Raw genomic sequence first — 20,245 nt, 5'->3', positions numbered from 1 at the left:
CAAAAATTAGCCGTGCATGATGGTGGGCACCTATAACCTCAGATACTTGGAAGGCTGAGGCAGTAGAATAGCTTGAAGCCAGGAGATGCAAGGGGCAGTGGGCCAAGATTGTGCCACTGCACTCCAGCCTGGGTGAAAAAAACTGCATATCATGGGGGTGGGAAATAATAGAAAACAGGAAAGTAGAGAAACAGTAAAACCTTTTTCCATGGCAGCTGGCTAAATTAGAATTAAGCAGGAGGGAAGCTTCCTGGAGCATCAAGGAGAAGGGTTCCTAGATGTTCTTACAATGTCTTCTTGGTCCTCAGATCCCACATTCACAAACATTGAGAAACAGACACCACAATCAGAAATTGCAAGCTGATGATTTTATTGGTATGTTGAAGTTAGAGCTATGACCTCCTTCTTCCAATGTCACGGCATTTGAATCATTTGAATCACTGTCATCTTCTTTTTCACTTCCTGAAACAAACAGACAAGGAAGTTCATAGACCAGACTTGACATGGCAGGAAATGTCTAATTCCTCCCTGGAGTTACTGCAGTAGAGTACATGAGAGCCTATCCCCTGTCTCCCCATCCCTTCTACTTCCTGTGTTTCCTTCCTAAGTTTTTGTGTGCTCCCTCTTTTGATGCCCCTCCCTTGCACAAAATGTGCTACAAATTATTCCTCATGTGATGAAGAGATAAGATCATTCATAGCTTGTTATTACTTGCTACAGAGTTTGTTCAGGGATATATTTACAGGGATGGTAACTGGAGCATATTCTACGACAGTGAGAAGCTGAAACGACTCTCAGTGTCCAGTGACAGGGATTGGTTAAAGAAATCACAGTGCAGACACATAATGGAGTGGCATAAAATTGTAAAAACAAACAGATAACCACTGAAGAGATCTACTTAGCTTTGTAAAGTCATGTGGAAATATTGAAAGCAATGTATTTTTTGAATGACTAACATATGTACCTGCATATAAATTATGGTATTAGTTCTGGGGGAAAAATATTCTAATTCTCAATGTACACATAAATATTTCAAAGAGATGATGTCATAAAGTCAACAGTGGTAGTTTTCTGAAGGAGAGAAGGCAGGTAGGATGAGTTATGTCTGTAAATTTAGCTTCATATTTTTCCATTCCATTAGATATTTGTTACAAGCTTAATCACATACTTATTAAAAAGTAAGAATTTTAAAAATGAGACACCATTCAGCTGCTGAAACTTCAGTGACCACTTGGCAGGAATACTGGACTAGAGAGGCTGGAGTGAGGCAGGACTGAGCAAACAGTGCTCAGGTGAAAACTTTAAATGGGAGGTCTCTGAGTCTGTGGACAGAAAACAGAGCGCCAGAGCGAACATGGTACTATTTCCTCTTTGCCAATACAATCTAAAACAGATTGTTAGGAATATTGCTTCTCAATATCAGAATTCCTTAAAGAGCTTGTAACAAATATAGGGCCTTGTTACCCATTTCCAGAATATCTGAACACAAATCTTTAGAAATGGGGTCTATGGCAAAATGATGTCAATGGGCTTTTACTTGATTCTTTCGCACAGGAAAGCTGGAGACCTGTAGCAATTAGAGCACTTGGTGAAGAATCAACTGGAATCATACCTGTCATTGAATCCTAGATTACTGGGGAGACTGTCCTTGGGGAGGTCCGGCGGGTCTGCCCCCTTGAGGAGCGGATGGTGGTCCCTGGGGCTTTCCAGCAGGAGGTGGCTGAGCCTGCTGGGCATTGCCTCCTTGTTGGGGTGGTCCTTGTGGCTTTCCTGGAGGTGGGGGACCTTGAGGTTTGTTGCCTCCTTGTTGGGGTGGTCCTTGAGGCTTTCCTGGAGGTGGGGGGCCTTGAGGTTTGTTGCCTCCTTGTTGGGGTGGTCCTTGTGGCTTTCCTGGAGGTGGAGGACCTTGAGGTTTCTTGCCTCCTTGTTGGGGTGGTCCTTGTGGCTTTCCTGCAGGCGGGGGACCTTGAGGTTTGTTGCCTCCTTGTTGGGGTGGTCCTTGTGCATTTCCTGGAGGAGACTGGGGACCTTGGGGCTTCTTGCCTCCTTGTTGGGGTTGTCCTTGTTGATGTTCTGGAGGAGAAAGAGAGAAGAGAAAGACCGAGTAAAAGCCCACACAAGATTCACTGAATAGTTGCAGTAAATTTTGATCAGCTAGGGTATCAAGCTGAGGGGGAAACACACAACAATGGGACCAAGACACTAATTTCTTTGCATTTTCAGTGAAGACAGAACTCTGGAATAGAATGCTAGGGAAGAACATGCAGTTGGGGGACTCTCAGTATAAAGAGGAATCAGAATTACGATGCTGCCCATTTGTCTGTCATCTCCCAGCAGCCACTCCTGGTCGGGGAATGAGACAACCCATTCCTGCTGATATCTAAGCCAAGCATCTCTGCCATTCAATTTGGTGGCCTGCTCATGGTCCCCAGAATCAGGATTGCAGGAAGACTGCCTGTATTATTAGGGGCACTAATATAAATCAATTCTGGAAAGGTCAATGTTGATAAGAAGACATTGGAGAACTGATCCATTCATCAGCAGAAAAAGACAGTCAAAACAGATTGAGAATAAATTGGGATTTACCTGATATCAGGGAGGGAGATTCTTCCTGGCCGACATCTAGAAGAGAAGCACAGGACGATGGGAAAAGTTACATCTGGAATCTTTCAAGACTCACAAGTGTTGTACAGGGAAAAGGGTCTTGTCACCACACCCCATGCATCTCCTAAGTTAACTCGTCAGCCACTGTCTGTGAAGTTGGTGAAAGGGAGGAAGTTGTAAGGGGAGGCAGGGTTCTTAGGACAGAGCAGCAGCCATGAACTCAACATAGAAGAGCTCCTTTTTTCCCTCCCTAGCATCCTCAAGACTTACAACTAATTTAGTTTACACATGCCAGGGACTTCAATGTGATATTTTGGTATTCTTATGCCCTCCATCTCCTGTTAACATATTGCTTCTGTACGCATGCTTTCTCAATTGGCATAAACAGAAGTAATCATTTCAATACAATCTTACCCATAAAACTTCCAGCACATTGAAATACCTCATGTAGGGGAGAGAAAAATGACAATGATTGGCTGTGATATTTCTGTATCTCTTGTTAGACAGAGACAAGTGTTCCATCCACTTGTTCCAATTCTCGGTCTCTTCAGAATCTCTGATGTGTATTTATCTCCATCATCGCTGCTGATTCACTGCACAGCAAGGACACCATCATCCCTCTATACTTACTGAGATCAGTATTGGTTGTTCACAGCTGGACTTCCCTGAATCTGCCTTGCATTTTCCACTGCAGCCTTCACAGCACAATCTTATCTCTCTATAAATGCAGGTCTTACCTTCTCATTCCCCTGGAACAAATTCTTTAATGGATTTCATTGTACGTTAAATAAATTAGAAACCCTTAGTGTGGAATGAGGGTGCAGTCGGTCTCCTGATCCCAGGCATGAAAACTCTGCAGCCCCATCTGGGTTTTCATTCTCTTCTCTTCCCCCTAATTACCATTATCACCTCCTAACCCCACACAGAGTCATTGCATCCTCTTCCCCTTCTGTTTTACCTTCATGTAAGTTCTGAGCTGAGCTCAGGGCCAGCAGGGCCACTGACAGCAGAATCAACAGCATCTTGCAGGAGGCTCTGGAGTTGCTCCCAACACTGTGCTGGGAGGAACGGGGCAGCTCCCTTTATAAAGAGAAGCAAAACAATGGCAGCTTTCAGCTCCACACTGGTGGGGCCTCACCACCTCAGAGACTAGGTTCTGCTTTGCTCACTGCAGGTCAGGTGTATCCCTTATTTCTCTCTGGGACTCTAGCCCAGAGGGATGGGTTGGGTCGGATATGTTGTTATTGTCTTATTTTTAAAAGGTACAACTGTGACTTGAACGATGGTTTTCAAGGAACTCTGTCCAAGCCATCAGCACTGTGTCATAATTGAACTTTAGATATCATTAGAGTTTCAATCTTTCAGGTAAGACTATTATCCGCTTTCCACTGTGATACTTATTTCTGTTTATGTGTGTGAGAGCAGTGATGCTACAGCCAACAGTGAGGACGGTCAATATCTCTGGATCTATTTATGCCCTATTTCCATCTCTTGTGATGTGTCTGGACAGATATTTTCATATTCAGCTAAATTGTTGGTGCCATAGAGATGGTTTCTGCTCTCTGTGAGATGTGAGAAAACAGCACACTCCTGGGCACACATAGATGACAGAAAGCTGCCCCACGGCCTGCTCAGGCTAGAGCTATTGTTCAAGCTTCTGTAGATCTCACTCAGTTCAGACAAGGCTTAGTGCTGTACATCACAGGAAGGCTAAAATCTTGTATTTTAAACTATTATTAGAGGTTATTAAAGCAAAATGGACACAGAAACCACCAGGAAATTTCTAGACCTGAGAAAACTGAATACATAGTTCTGTGAGGGCGCCATGCGATCTCATGTCACTAAAACATCCTTCATGTTCTTCCCTTTCTCTGAAATATTCTCTAAAATGCACTCTCTGCTTCATTTCTTTTGGGTTTTGTATCAAACTCCTACCACTGATAATTAAGTGGCCACAAATCTACATTCAAATAAGATAATCAGATACCACCCTCAAAGCCTCAATTGCATTGTATTGGTTTTCTCAGATTGTTCTTCCACAAAGAGTATTTTTTCTACAATATTCTGATATGCATTCCTCTGCAAGTTCTCTCTAGTACTTTTTTATTCCTATTTTGTTTTCTGAGTCAAGACCATTATGTATATTTTTATTATATATCTAACTTTTTCCCATCAATTTGGTGAGATTTCCTTTATTTAATCTTCTGTGTAATAGGACATAGTACTCCTCACAGCCTTTTTTCATTCTTCTCTGTGTAATTTCACAATAAATGTTGTTTCCAAAAAGCCCTATCAGAGTCCTGCATTGCTAACCCTTATTTTTTTATTATTATTATTATACTTTAAGTTCTAGAGTACATGTGGATAACATGCAGGTTTGTTACATATGTATACTTGTGCCATGTTGGTGTGCTGCACCCATCAACTCGTCAGCACCCATCAACTCGTCATTTACATAGGCATAACTCCCAATAGCTGCTGATTCTTCCATCTGGTAAATCCCTGCTCATCAGTTCATGGAATATACATGTTAGTCAGTATCAGCAGCTGCCATTTTCCACTTAGACCTTCTGTGTGTCTTCTTGTGTAATTGTTCACATTTTGTGCACGGCTGGTGTTAATTTGAGGACAGCTTTGTTGGAGGTATGATGGGATAGAGAGTGTGTTCAACAGTAAATCCTAAAGACAGGCCTCTTGACCATTCTGGATGAGTGGATTCTGGTCTTTCCATATGAGAATCTGGCTGGCCCTTCTCAACAGTTGCGGGTCATAGCACAGGGAGACTTCCTCATACAAAAGGCTTTCCTATGAATAACTTTGCCCTTGCAAGGGAACCAGGCCGGTTGGTATTTTCCCTGGCATAAATACAGACATAGATGTACTGGAAAGGCGAATACATTACTAATTGGCAATTGTTTCTGGCTCTATGGAAAGTGGATTTGTTCTAGCTGAGCTTCATGAGTTTTCTCTTAGGCAGAGAGTAGTTGCTTGGTCCCAGCAGATCCCACTGTATTATGGAGATTTGTGTCTCTGGTCTCACCAGACACTGATTTCCATAGGAACTGGGGATGAGCAATCCTGCCTAGGTGGCTTAAGTTAGACCATCAGGTAACAAAGGAATGTCAGAGACAAGGAGCAGCAAAAAGGCCAGGCTGACATTGCCTGATTATGTCACCAACTGAGGTTGCTGCAAGCCTGAGAGAAGACTCACTTGTCCTTGGCAGGAGAGTACAGAAAGAGAACAGAAATGCCCCTAAAGGTGACTCATTTCAGGCCCTTTCCCTGACCTTCTCCAATGTCAGCAATGAGTAAAGTTTATCAGGAAACCATAAATACCAGCTATGCACTCAACAGACAAAACAAAAAGGGAAGTGATGAAAATGCAGAAAGAGACACTGTCTGTGAGTGAGTGTGGGTGAAAGACAGAAGCAGGACTGCTGCAGGGGCTTGGGCACCTAGAGGTGAGTGGCAGCCCTCAGCATTCCACTTACCTTCTAATATCCATGTTTATATTCTGAGATCCTGAAGGAACAGTCGTCAACATATGAAATTTTAGGAAACACAATTCAGTTCTCATAACAGCTCCCATCCTGTTCTAAGTCAAGTGTTCCATGGTTCAAAAATCCTCACTCCCTTCACGCACTGCACTTTAGCAAGTCGAGTTGACTCTGCTTTCAACACTCATCCCAAATAGAACCACTTGCACAATCTTTACTACAAGGTCATAGTTCAGGCCATGATGCTCCCTCCTGAAGGACTTTAATATCCTCAGCTGCTCTTGGTAACATTCCTACACCAGCACATCCCATATCTCTTCCCCTCACATCAGTCAGGGTGATCATTGAAAAGTAGGAATTAGATCATAACACTTTTGTGCATCAAATGCTCTTAGGATTTTCTTTTGCACTTGTAATAAGATCCAAATTTCATGCCTCAGCTCTCTCACACCTACACATCTCCCTCTTGTTAAAGACTTGGAAGCTCTGTGAATGGAACAGAAAGCAGAATCTTCCTCAACTTACTCTGTTCATTGTGTAAACCAACCATCCTGATAATACAGTTGTGTGTGAGAATTCAGCATTCCTTTGACTTTTCTAAAAACTTTGGTTACACTAGTAGGATGGTCATCTTTATATTTTTATTTCATGTTGACGCCCTCTAATACATATATTTCACAATTATTTGAGCGTATTTGTATTCTTTCCATTTATCCTAGCATAGGCTGATTATAATAGAAAACATTTCTTCAGCATTTACTATATGATATTCAATCTTTAGTACCATTATATTAGGGAGGTGTGACTATTATTATTATCTGAATTTTGTAGATGAGTTGACTTAGGTGCGTGCCTAGGTTCATATAAAGGTAGTAAGTGCAATGGAAGGCAGTCAGTTCTCAGAACTGAGTTCTTGCCTACTGTGCTCCACTGGTTACTTGCTCTTCATTCATTCATTTCTTTACAAGAAAGTGAAAGGAAATGAGATTCAGAGAACAAAAACAAGTTTCTCTTAGAATATTTTCAAGGTTAAATTTTCCTGAGACTTTAACAGCTGAGGTGAGAAAGAATATATTTTCCTGGGTAAACATGTTTGTTTGATATCATAATCACATACAAACATATTCTAATATTCTGCTTTACCCCTTGGCATTTATATAAAGACGCTCAGGAATTAATTCCTTTTTTTTCTAATTACAAATCCCTGTCAATGTAGATCCCGTATGTACTTCCTTAATCCATGCTACATGCATTTTTCTTGGGTGACATATTAGCATTGACAAATTTTGTGTATGCCCTTTTAAATTGACTAAATTTGATCCCTCTAATCACAGTGGATCTAAAATTCTAGGAATCCAAGAGGGAACCTGGTCAGATAATTGTCTAAGAAAGGATAAATTGTCCACCACTTACATAGCTTTCAGTTTTCTGGATGAAGATGTTGCCTTTGTCCTGCCCCCAGAGCTGGTGTTCCACCCTCAGTGACTGTGGCCATAGAAGGCATTGGTCATCAGCCTAAGGTCAAGTGTCTGTAGCCTCAGCTTATCACTGTTCTCACAATGTCAGAGTGTATTCTTCACCTTTCAGTTACCCTTCCTATCAGTTCATAGAGAAGTAAAATCACAACTTATCTCATAAGAAATACAAAGCAATGTATGTCACCCTCAAATTTTTCTGATCATGTACAAAGACGGTAAGCTGATACATTTAAAAGAGGAATTTCATTAAAGTAATTAATCAATGACTCAGTGACCTATCTCTTACAAAAGATGTTGTCTCTTCTGCTTAAGAACCACAAATTATTATTGTATTTCATTGATTTTGAAGTCCACATGTATGCATATTTATCATCTTGGAAATTGTTTTAAAATATGATCACGACAGAATCATTCATCTAATGTTTTCTTCTTACAATGGTACCTTGACATCCTCTCTTGAAGGGTTAAAGTCTGTTTTCTCCCCCTTGACCTTGGGTGGAACTTCCTTACTACCATGACCAGCAGACTATATCAGAAGTGGTACTTTGTGACTTTTGAGTCTAGATCTTAGAAATGCCATGAAATTCAAATTGGTCTTTATGGAACCTGCCACACTCTGTGAGGAAGCCCATGCTAAGAGACAGGGATAGAACATTCATTTTAAAAATCATTGGATACAAAATTGTATCTAAACAATATTCCAAAACCAAATTTGTTTCAGTGACCCAATTGCTATATATATCATATATTTCTACACATGTGTGGCTACATAGCTAAGGATTTATGGAGTATTCCTTTCTACCTTGCATAGTGATGTTTCAGATGCCTTAGCTCTTCTAGCACTTACAATAGCACTTCGAGCATTTTTTGCGTTTCTTGTATTATTACTACACTTTAAGTTCTATGGTACATGTGCACAACATGCAGGTTTGTTACATATGTATACCTATGTCTACAAATAATGGCTATTTTCCAACACTGCTGTAAATGTACTGTGGGATTGCAGATTGTACATGGAGGAATCTAAAGAATGTACTTTAGTGGTGACTGAAGGACCTATTGAAATGAGATATGGCTATAGATTCTTGCTCTTCACCAGTTTTTCCTTTGAAGAACATACTCCTTGCAGAAGGGTGCCTTCCCTTAGTATTTGTGGTGTTTCTACCTCGAAGTATGGAAGGAATGGTCAATGTTAGCAATGTGTTCTTTCCTTTACAACCTACAGCAGGGTAAGGAAAATTCTCATGCTTGACTGTAAAAGCAAGGGCAGCTTCTTGGCCCTAATCCATTTCTGCTAGTGTCCTGGACCCATCTGTCTCCACATCTGTGTACCAGAGATGGTGCTGACTGTGGCAATGACCAACACATGGAGGTTCTTTGATTTTTAATAGGAAGAGTCATGTCCCCAGAAGTTTTCTATTTGAATGAAGACATTCCTTCCCTGATTTCCAGGACATATCACTCTTGTTTTTTCTGAAGAATTCATGAGTGGAATACCACATAAGGCTGTAGACTTTTGTATTCTTTCTTTATCTGCTCTTTGGTTTTGCTTGGGGGGGATTCTCTGACAGACTTACTATGTGAGGCACTGGAACTCTGCCCCCATTTCGTTCCCTTCTCACCCAGACTTCATGTTTACTTAGCTGTGTCCACTCTTGGGAAGAAGAGAGAATATGATGGTAGCTCATGAGGACAGGTCCAGTTTGCAGCCACAGCCTAAGACTCAACTGAATAAACACCTGGATTTTAAGTCTCCCCAAAGGTGTGCAACAGCTTTGGGGGATCTTTAACCATTTTCCTTCTGTTATCTTTTGAATGCAGCAAAAACAATAAGTGTTACATGGGAAGTTTGTTTCAATTGTGCCACCTGGTGCTCAATTTACAACCATTTCCCAATCCTACTTGTTAATGAGCTATATAAAAGGAGAAGATTTATTGACCACTTGTCATACATTTTGGTCACCATGTGAGCTATTGATATGTATTTTCTACATCATTAACTGAAGAAAAATGGATGCCTTTTACAAACATTATAAGACTACAAAACAAAAATAAATCCAAAGGAACCAAATTAGGAGTGCAATGTGGAAGGCTAAAGATTTACCATCAGAACTCTCATATAATTGCCCTGTTTGATTAGAGAAATGAGCAGGCGTAAGGTCATAGTGAAGGACTCTGCTTAAACTTTCCCAGAGATTCGTCTACTAAAGCTTTGGCTTTCTCAAAATATTCTCGGAATAAGAAGATACTGTCATTCTCCTGAAAGTCAACCAGCAATATGACTTGAGCTTTCCAGTAAACTTTTGCCATGACCTTTGTGCTCTCCTCATCCACTTTTGTTTTGACTGGACTTTTCCACCTCTTGGTAGCCATTGTTTTGACTGTATTCGTTTTCTGACTTCTGCTGGTGAAATCCCTTGTTATCTCCTGTTAAAATTCATTGAAGAAATGTTTACAGTCCTCATCGCTCATATTTAAATTTTTAGGGAAAGTTCTGCTCTTGTCTGTACTTGATCTTGGTGACACAGGTTGGGCATCCATTAAGTGAAAAGTTTACTAAACTTTAATCATTCAGTTAGAATCACGTAAATTGAACCAACTGAGAAGTCTGCAGTGTTGGCTATTGTGTATGCTGCTAATCGTCACACATCTTCTCTTAGGGTATAAAGAAGATGAATGCATACCTTGCTATATGATGTGGATCATCTGTCACTGTAGGTTTTAGGTTCAACATTGCCGCATTCCTTCTTGAAATGAGGAACTCTTCATTGAACTTGTGAACTGCTGACTTCTTCAACCAGTGTCAACTTACCATGTGCCACATAGGACAACATTTTGGACACCATCAATGATTTCACCTTCTTCCACCCAAGTATCACCGTAAATTTGATGTTTCTACTCTAATTTAGGAGAATTCATGTTGCTCTTCTAGGGTCTCTTTTGAAACAGCTACCTTATTTTTCTTGATGCCTCAAACTAGCTCCTGTTCGGAAATGTTATGGCAAGATATTCGAATTTCATTTGGTGCCAAAAAACTTTGCAATCCATCATGGTATTTCTTCTGTTTTGTATTTTTTTCTTTTTTTTTAAATTTTATTTATTTATTTATTTATTTATTTATTTTGAGACAGAGTTTCACTCCGTCGCCCAGGCTGGGGTGCAGTGGTGCAGTCTTGGCTCACTGCAAGCTCCACCTCCAGGGTTCACTCCATTCTCCTGACTCAGCCTCCCGAGTAGCTGGGACTACAGACTCCTGTCACCACACCAGCTAAATTTTGTATTTTTAGTAGAGACGGGATTTCAAGGGTGGTCTCGATCTCCTGACCTCGTGATCCTCTGCCTCGACCTCCAAAAGCGCTGGGATTACAGGCATGAGCCAGCAAGCCTGGCCCATTCATGATATTTGTTAATAGAATACATATTTTCCATCAACATTTTAACAACCCACAGCACATAGGAAGGCATCCTAACACAATAAGTTCTACAAGAGGTAACTTAGACTTTCCCAGCTGACTAGGCAAATTGGTGTCTTGTTTTTCTCCTAGCATACATAGGAATGTTTTCTGAAGATGGGATATAATACCAGTGGCCAAATATTCTCCAGCTACAGGGAAAGTGTAACATTGTAACTGACATTCACATGCTTCAAGAGAGACACAGAGTGCTTGGGCCAGCCTGGTGTCCTGGTGTTATTGAATGATTTTCTCTGGTTTCACCAAACATTATTTGGAAAGAGAAGCTGGTGATGAGCAGTCTGGCCTAGGTAGCTTATGGTGGCCCATCAGGTAGGGAAGAAACCCAAGAGAGTAGAAGCAGAGGGGAGTGTCAGGCAGATGTGACTCCCTGTGTGAGTCACTGGGGAAGCTGCAGTCCTGGTTAGAGGCAGGCTACTCCTCGTCTGCTGAGTACAGGAAGACAAGAGGTGATGCTTCCAAATATCACTCAGCTCATGCCCTATTCCTGACCTTATCCTATGTCAGAAATGCGTGAAAGAGATTAGCATATCAGGAAGGAGTAAATACCAGGTATCAAGCTACCAGAGACAACCAAAACAGAGGTTACCAAAGAACCGAAGGAGACAGTGTCACTTGGGGTGAGGTCTAAGCAAGGAGCAGGACTGCAACAGGAGCTTAGGCACTTGTCCATGAGTCAAGGACCTCAGCAATCCACTTGCCACTTAAAATAAATGTCAACTTACTCTGTGCCAAGAAGGACTCTTGATTTCTCCTTCCTAAACCCTGCTCTCACCTGACTTTCTTCATTATGGCTGTCCAAATGAAATATCACAGACTAGGTATTCTCCAGCAACAGGAATTACTTTTCAATACTTGATGCTGTAGTTCCACGAGGAAGGTGTCAGAAGGTTCAGTTCTTCTGGTCCCTGCCTGCTTGCCATCCACATATCTGCCTACTTGCTCCATTTCCCATGGGTCTGCTTCTATACATACATAATTCTTGTGTCTCTCTGTGTGCAAATTTCCAGTTCTTATAAGGAATTTCTGCTTCTTATAAGAAAAGCAATCTTATTAGATTTAGTCCCACTGAAACTCCCACATTTTAGCTTGATCACGTCTTCTTAGGGCTATTTTCTAAACACTTTCTCATTCTAAGGAACAAGAGGTTGGCTGTGGATTTTTGTATACCCACGCCTATCATATTTTGCTAAATATTTGATTATATAGAGATTATTTCTTTGGAACTTTGAGCTGTGTGAAGACAACACAAACCTGGCCATTCATGGCTGACAGAAGATTGACCCTCAGCCTGGTCAGACCCACACAGATTGTCTAATATTCTTTGGATCTGGCTCTAGTCTGAAAAGTCTTGGTGTTGAAGGATGCAGGTGTCTTCATGCATTCTATTATTAATATTCATGGGGAGATTAAAACAAAGTTGGCCACGAAAACTATGAAGGGGTTCTAGAAATCAACAGAATGAATACACAGTTCTTGAATGAGACATCTTATTTCGTGCTTTCAAAAATTTTTCCTTGCTCTACCCCTTTGTTAGAATGTTTGATCAGATTCAGTTTGGGCTATACATCTTTCAGGAAATTTTTTTTAATACAGACTCTCGCTCTGTCACCCAGGCTGGAGTGTGGTGTCGTGATCATGGCTTACAGCATCCTTGAGCTCCTGTGCTCAGGGGAATCCCCCAGCTTCAGCCTCTTGAGTTGCTTGAATTACAGATTCATGACACCCACCATGCCCATTTATTTTTTTAATTTATTTTAATTTTTTTTTAAGAAATGGAGCCTCACTTTGTTGCTCAAGCTGGTCTTGAACTCCTGGCCTCAACGGATCCTCCCACCTCACTCTTCCAAAGTCCTGGGATAACAGGCATGAGTCACCACATTCAGTCATTCTTCCAGGAACAATTTTTAATCACCCCCACTTATAATGAGTGGCCACAATCATATACTGCAATAAGATAGTATGGTACCCACATAAAAGCCTCAAGCTTATTGCATTGGTCTATTTCTTAGTACCTGTGCTGTTTCCCAGATTGTTCTTCCATACAGAAAATTTTTCCTTTTTTGCAATATTCTGAAACTAAATTCTACCCACTCTCTTTCTAATATGTATTTATTGACATTTTGTGTTCTAAATCAAATTTCCCTCTGTTTATTTTTCATCTTACATGTGGCTTCTTTTTAATGAAAATTTGGAAAATTGTTTAATCTTCTAAGTAAACATCAATAATTCTTCTTAACCCTTTCTTTTCATTTTTGTTTTTAAAATTTCGATCAATATACTGCATTTTCCAAGTTCTGTTTACTGAGTTTATGTTGGTAGCTCTCTTTTCATCTGCTGCCTTTTCTGTTCTTTCAAGGAGTTCCTGCCCACCCTTTCACCCTTTTCGTGGAAAGTGTAGGTGTGTCAGTATCAACAACTGCCACTTATCATTTCTGGTCTTGAATAAGTCTTGTGCTGTCATTCAGTTTTTGTTCATGGATAGTGATAACTTCAGGATGACCTTGTTAGAGGTTTTGTGTGTGGAGCTGTGACTGGAAATCCTAAAGACAGGCCACTCAATCGGTTGGATAAGAGGATCCTGTGTTGTACACATAATAATCTATTACTGCTCTTCCAGAAAGGTTTGAGAATACAAAGGGATTCCAAAAAGTTTGTGGAAGAATGTTATTACAGTATGAAAGAAGACAATATAAACTTTATTTCTTAACATAAGCTCCATCATATTCAAGAAGTTTTGCAAGTAATGATACAAGTAATTTAGCCTATCTACAAAGAATTCAAGGTCCTGGGAATGTCAACATATGAATGCAGTCTTCTCACATTATTAACTGAAGAAAATAGAGTACACTTTAAAGATATTTTAATATTACAATAAAAGAAGTCCAAAGATACTGCATCACTACTGCAAGTTGGATGCCTAGTGATTTTCTTTTTTTCTTTCTGTTGTATTTACATAGGTTGGGGAACAGGTGGTGTTTCATTACGTGTGTAAGTTCTTTAGTGGTGATTTGTGAGATTTTGGTGCACCCATCATCAGGGCAATATACACTGCACCCAATTTGTAGTCTTTTACCTCTCACCTCTTTCTGACCATTTCCCCCTGAGTTCCCAAAATCCACTGTGTTGTTCTTTTCCTTTGCATCCTCATAGTTTAACTCCTATTCATGAGTCAGAACTATGGTGTTTGGTTTACCAATCCTAGGTTACTTCACTTGGAGCGATAAGATCGACTTATGAGACATTGGAGAAAGTTAGGCAAAACTTTAGCAGATGAATGCCCAGAAAGGCTTTAGCAGGCTCCTTGTCCATCACAATAATGCTCCTACTCATTCCTCTCATGAAACAGGGGCAATTTGCCAGACTTTTGATGGAAAGCACTAGGCATTCAATCCCATCCATTTATCTGCTAAAGATTTGGCTAACTTTCTATAAATTCCAAACTCTTTCATAAGTCGATTTTATCATTCTCGTGCCCTCCCAAAAGTTAACAACCAACATACCTTGAGCATCCATAAACACTGTTGGCATATTTGCTTTTGTCACATTTACTTAGACTATACCACATCCACCTCTTGGTAGCCATTGCTTTGATTGTGTTTTTCCCTTCGAGGGGTACTGGTAAAGCTACGTTTGATCTCCTGTTACAACTCTTCATATACATACTTAGGATCTTTTTTTCTCTTCTCCTTCCTACTTGTTTACTTTTTCATTCAACGTTCTGTTCTTGTCTCTGGCTGACTTAAGTACAGCAGTTTTGGCCCTCATCAAGTGGATAGTTTGCTCAAGTTTAATTTTTCAATCAGAAAAAATTGTGTAATATGAACCAATTTATCTTCTTCTTGTGCTAGCTCTTGTTTCTGTTGTAAATTGTCAGGCCTCTTCAGTTAGGACAAACGAAGATAAAATTTGTGCCCATAAATTGATGTGTACGGTCTGCTGCTGCAAGGTTTACCTTCACCATCATCTCATCAATTCTTAAAGTGAGTTATCCGTTATTGAATGGCTGATTTACTTGCACACAAATATCTCCTAATGCATCCATTAGATGATGTCCCCATCCCTCCACCCAAGCTTCACCCTAAACTTGATATTTGTTCTTCCTACAATATTAGTAGAATTTTTGCTGCTCTGATAGAGGCTGTTTTCAAACTGCTTTCTCAACCCTGTTAGTGACTGAACTAGATCCTGCTCAGACATGTAACAGGTTAGTACAAATGTATTTTTTTAAAAAAAGTTTATATTCGTGCATAATTTTAAAAATATGTATCTTCCACAAATGATTTGAAGATGCCTTATATTATTAGAAGCCTTCCTCATACAATGAGGTTTGCAGATTACTCTGCCATTGGCTGGTGATCAGGGAGATTGCTGTTTTCCTCCCTCACCCCTTCTGCAATACTAGGGATGTTTGCTAAAGAGGAAATATATTACCAGTTAGCAATTCTTCTTTGGCTATGCAATATTGAAACAGTTGTAGTGTGGCTTTATGTGCTTCATGGGGGCCATAAGGTATTGCTTGGCCTAGCAGGCACCCTCATGATATTGGGATGACTGTCATTGGTTTCTACACACACTCATTGGACAGGGAAACTGGAGATGAATGGTTCTGCCTAGTGACTTATGGTAGACCTTCAAGTAGGAAAGGAAGATCAGAGGGAAGGAGCAAATGGGAGTGCCTCGCAGACTTGCCTCATTGCATAGGTTGCTGTAGAAGTGGTAGTCCTGGTGAAAGAAAGACTCCCCGTTGGCTTGGTGAGTACAGGAAGACAGCAGACATTGCCTTCAAATATCACTCAGCTCAGGCCCTTCCTCTGATGTTGTCCAATGTCAGCAGTCAGTGAAAGAGATTTGTGTATTAGGGAAGAATAAATATTAGCTATGAACTCTCAACACACAAACAAAACAGAGGTGACAGAAGAGTGGAAAGAGGCCCTGTCAGTGAGTGGGGGTGGGTCAAAGCGCAGAGCAGGTCTGCAGCAGGAGCTCAGGCATCTTTTGGTCAGTTGAAGCGCTCAACAGTCCATTTGCCTTCTAATATGGGTGCAGGCATGACATGTGCCAAACAAGGTTCTTGATTTCTGCGTCCTAAACTGCTCTCCCCTGATGTAGTTTGTTATTGTTATGTCTGCCCTAAAAAAAATACCATACACTGTGTAAGTTGCACAAGAGAAATTGATTTTCTCACAGTTTTGGAGGCTCACAGTCCATGATGAAGGTGTTAACAGGTTCAGTTCTTATAAGATGTCTCTTCTTGGATTTGCCTTGGCTAATTTAGTTTTTTTGTCTTCACACACTGCAATCATTTACTTTCTGAAAAATGTTCACAGTCTGTAAGGTATTTTTCAAATTTCAGACAGTATATATGTTAGTTCTGAAATTTCTATTTGATTATTTTCTATAGTTCCTTTATCTGCTGGAAAGTTTTTTCACATTTAGTTTGAGAATGCTCACACTTACCTCACAAAGGATGGCTATAAGAGCTGTTTTAAAGTCTCATCATTTCCATAACTAAGTTGTTTCAAGGTTTTCATGTCTTGATTATACCCTTCATTAAGAGATGGTCAATTGTTTATGGTTTTTAAAAGTATATTGAGTAATTTTCTATTTTATGCCTCACATAGGCGGTTTCTCTGTTTACAATACACAAAAAGTTCAATAAGGCAAGCTTTGGACATTGAAGATCGGAGGCACTCAGGCTACATCATGATCCACCCACTGGCACCACTGACAGAAGGGTTAGTCCCACTGACATTATTCTACTTGGAGCTTCTATGTGGATGATTCTCCTTGGCTCTTATGAGATAAAAGTATAACTATTTCACATAATACACACTTATAAAATTAAAAACAACAGAAAAGTGCACTGAATGTGTCCCAAGGGCCTTATCCACAACGTCTTCCTAACTTTTCATCTTTTGTATCCCATTTGCTCATAGCTCAATTGAACTCAAGCACTTCTTTTTTCTTTTCCTCTACAGGAACTGCAAAGTTTTACATTTGCTTCTTAGAGGCTATCCTAGTAGCCAGGCAGCCTTGCTGTCTTCTGACTGGGGATTTACAGAATGCAGGAAAATGAGGCTGAGGTAGAAAGAGTGACTATACACCCAGCATGCTGGCTCAGGACTGTAATCCCACTACTTTTAGAGGCTGAGGTTGGAGGATTGTTGACATCAGGAATTCAAGATCAGCCTGAACAGTATAGTGAGACCTCCCCATGTATACAACAAAATTTACAAAACCAGCCTTCCGTAGTGATTGGCACCTGTAGTCCCATCTAATTCAGAGCGTGCTCCACAAGAATTGCTTGATCCCAGGAGTTCAAGACTTCAGTGAGCCATGATTGCACCAATGCACTCTAGCTTAAGTGAGAGAATAAGTCCCTGTCTCTAAAAAGAAATAATAATACTAATAATAACAACAATAATAATAAATGACTACTGCAACTGAAAAGCTTTTTTCCCCCCACCTTGGCTTCTAGCCCCAGGGTCTACCTCCTTTCAAACGCGTCTCCATCATCTATGGATTCAACAGACTTGCAGTCTCTTCCTTACTTTCCCCAGAGATCAGCTTTGGGAGATATTTAACCATTTACCTCCTGTTATCTATGGAACTTCCTGTTATCTATCTATCTCTCTCCTCCTCCCAGTGGGATCATGGTCTCGCCGACTTCAGGAATGAAGCTGCAGACCCTCTCAATGAGGTTACAGATCATAAAAGTAATGCGGATACAAACACCGAGCAGCAGCAAGATTTATTGTGAAGAGCCAAAGAACAAAGCTTCCATCGCATAGAAGGGGACCCAAGTGGGTTGCCCGCTGCTTGGTGGCCAGCTTTTATTCCCTTATTTGGCCCCACCCACATCCTTCTAATTGGTCCATTTTACAGAGCGCTGATTGGTGTGTTTGCAATCCTGTAGATAGACACAGAGTGCTGATTGCTGCATTTTTACAGAGCGCTGACTGGTCCATGTACAATCCTTTATCTAGACACAGAGCACTAATTGGTGCATTTACAATCCTCTATCTAGACAGAAAAGCTATCCAAGTCTCCACTCAACCCAGGAAGTCCAGCTGGCTTCACCTCTCAGTAATGTGGAAGCCTAATGATTTTCCATCAGAACTCTCATATAATTGCCCTGTTTGATAAGAGAAATGAGCCAGAGCAAGGTCGTGGGGAAGGATCCTGCTGAATCTTTCCCTGTGATTCGTCTACTAAAACTTTGGCTTTCTCAAAATATTCTCACAATAAGCAGATATTGTCATCCTCCAGAAAGTCAACCAGCAAAATGACTTCAGCTTTCCAATAAAATCTGGCCATGACCTTTGTGCTCTCCTCATCCACTTTGGTTTTGCCTGGACTTTTCCACGTCTTCTTGGCCATTGCTTTCATTGTGTTTGTTTTCTGGGTTTTACTGGCAAAGTCACGTGATAGCTCCAGTTATAACTCATTGAAGGAAGGATTACAATCTTCATTGCTCGTATTTTCATTTTTAGGGAAAGTCCTGCTCTTGTCTGTACTTGATCTTGGTGACACAGTTTGGGCATCCATTCAGTGAAAAGTTTACTAAAATTTAATCATTCAGTTTGAATCATGCAAACTGAACCAACTGAGAAGTCTGCAGTGTTGGCTATTGTGTGTGCTGCTAATCATCACACCTCTTCTCCTGGGTATAAAGAAGATGAATGCATACCTTTCAATATGGTGGGAATCATCTGTCACTGTAGGCTTTAGGTTCAACATTGCCTCATTCCTACTGGAAACGAGGAGCTCCTCATTGAATTTGTGAACTGCTGACTTCTTCAACCAGTGTCAACTTAACACGTCCCAAGAAGGACAACTTTTTGGACACCATCAATGAGTTTACCTTCTTCCACCCAAGCTTCACCGTAAACTTGATGTTTGTACTCACTTTAATATTATAAGAATTCATGTTGCTCATCTAGGGGCTCTTTTGAAACTGCTCTCTTATTTCTCTTGATGCCTCAAACTAGCTCCTGTTCAGACACGTTATAGCAAAACATTCTGATTTCATTTTGCTGCCAAAAAGTTTGGAATCTACTCATGGTATTCCTTTTTTTAATGCATTTTTTATTTTATTTTATTTTTATTATTATACTTTAAGTTCTAGGGTACATGTGCATAACATGCAGGTTTGTTACATATGTATACTTGTGCCATGTTGCTGTGCTGCACCCATCAACTCGTCAGCACCCATCAACTCATCATTTACATCAAGTATAACTCCCAATGCAATTCCTCCCCCCTCCTCCCTCCCCATGATAGGCCCCGGTGTGTGATGTCCCCCTTCCCGAGTCCAAGTGATCTCATTGTTCAGTTCCCACCTATGAGTGAGAACATGCGGTGTTTGGTTTTCTGTTCTTGTGATAGTTTGCTAAGAATGATGGTTTCCAGCTGCATCCATGTCCCTACAAAGGACACAAACTCATCCTTTTTTATGGCTGCATAGTATTCCATGGTGTATATGTGCCACATTTTCTTAATCCAGTCTGTCACTGGTGGACATTTGGGTTGATTCCAAGTCTTTAATAGAATATACATTTTCCATCAACATTTTAACAACCCACACTGCATATAGGAAGGCATTCTAATACAATAAGCTCTACCACAGTCAACTTAGACTTTTCCAACTGACTAGGCAGATTGATTTCTTGTTTTTCTCCTAGCATACATAGGAATGTTTTCTGAAGATGGGATATAATACCAGTGGCCAAATATTCTCCAGCTACATGGAAAGTGTAACATTTGTAACTGACATTCACATGCTTCAAGAGAGACACAGAGTGCTTGGGCCAACCTGGGTGTCCTGATGTTACTGAATGATTTTCTCTGGTTTCACCAAACATTATTTGGAAAGAGAAGCTGGTGATGAGCAGTCTGGCCTATGTAGCTTATGGTGGCCCATCAGGTAGGGAAGAAACCCAAGAGAGTAGAAGCAGAGGGGAGTGGCAGGTAGGTGTGACTCGTGTGAGTCACTGGGGAAGCCGCAGTCCTGCTTGGAGACAGGCTTCTCCTCATCTGCTCAGTAGAGCAAGACAAGAGATGATGCTTCCAAATATCACTCAGGTCACTACTTGACCTTCTCCTATATCAGAAATGCATGAAAGACATCAGCATATCAGGAAGGAGTAAATATCAGGTTTCAAGCTACCAGAGACAACCAAAACAGAGG

At 40.7% G+C, this 20,245-nt stretch overlaps 2 protein-coding genes across 5 annotated transcripts in view; one reads left to right on the top strand and one right to left on the bottom strand.

The window, feature by feature from the left end:
- Positions 1–20,245, top strand: part of LOC105465902 (small integral membrane protein 10 like 1) — a 295,615-nt gene that overhangs the window by 122,286 nt on the left and 153,084 nt on the right. The window lies entirely within an intron of this gene.
- Positions 347–3,719, bottom strand: LOC139356865 (basic salivary proline-rich protein 2-like). The gene is made up of 4 exons (XM_071072198.1): positions 3,563–3,719; positions 2,587–2,622; positions 1,613–2,073; positions 347–462 (listed from the first exon to the last, which is right to left on the bottom strand). The coding sequence occupies exons 1-3, from the start codon at positions 3,624–3,626 to the stop codon at positions 1,631–1,633; spliced, it is 543 nt and encodes a 180-aa protein (XP_070928299.1). The 5' UTR covers positions 3,627–3,719; the 3' UTR covers positions 347–462; positions 1,613–1,630.

This window comes from Macaca nemestrina, chromosome 10, assembly GCF_043159975.1.
Source record: "Macaca nemestrina isolate mMacNem1 chromosome 10, mMacNem.hap1, whole genome shotgun sequence".
Lineage (NCBI taxonomy): Eukaryota > Metazoa > Chordata > Mammalia > Primates > Cercopithecidae > Macaca > Macaca nemestrina.
Note: the sequence above shows the minus strand (reverse complement) of the source record. Positions and strands in the feature narration are given on the sequence as shown.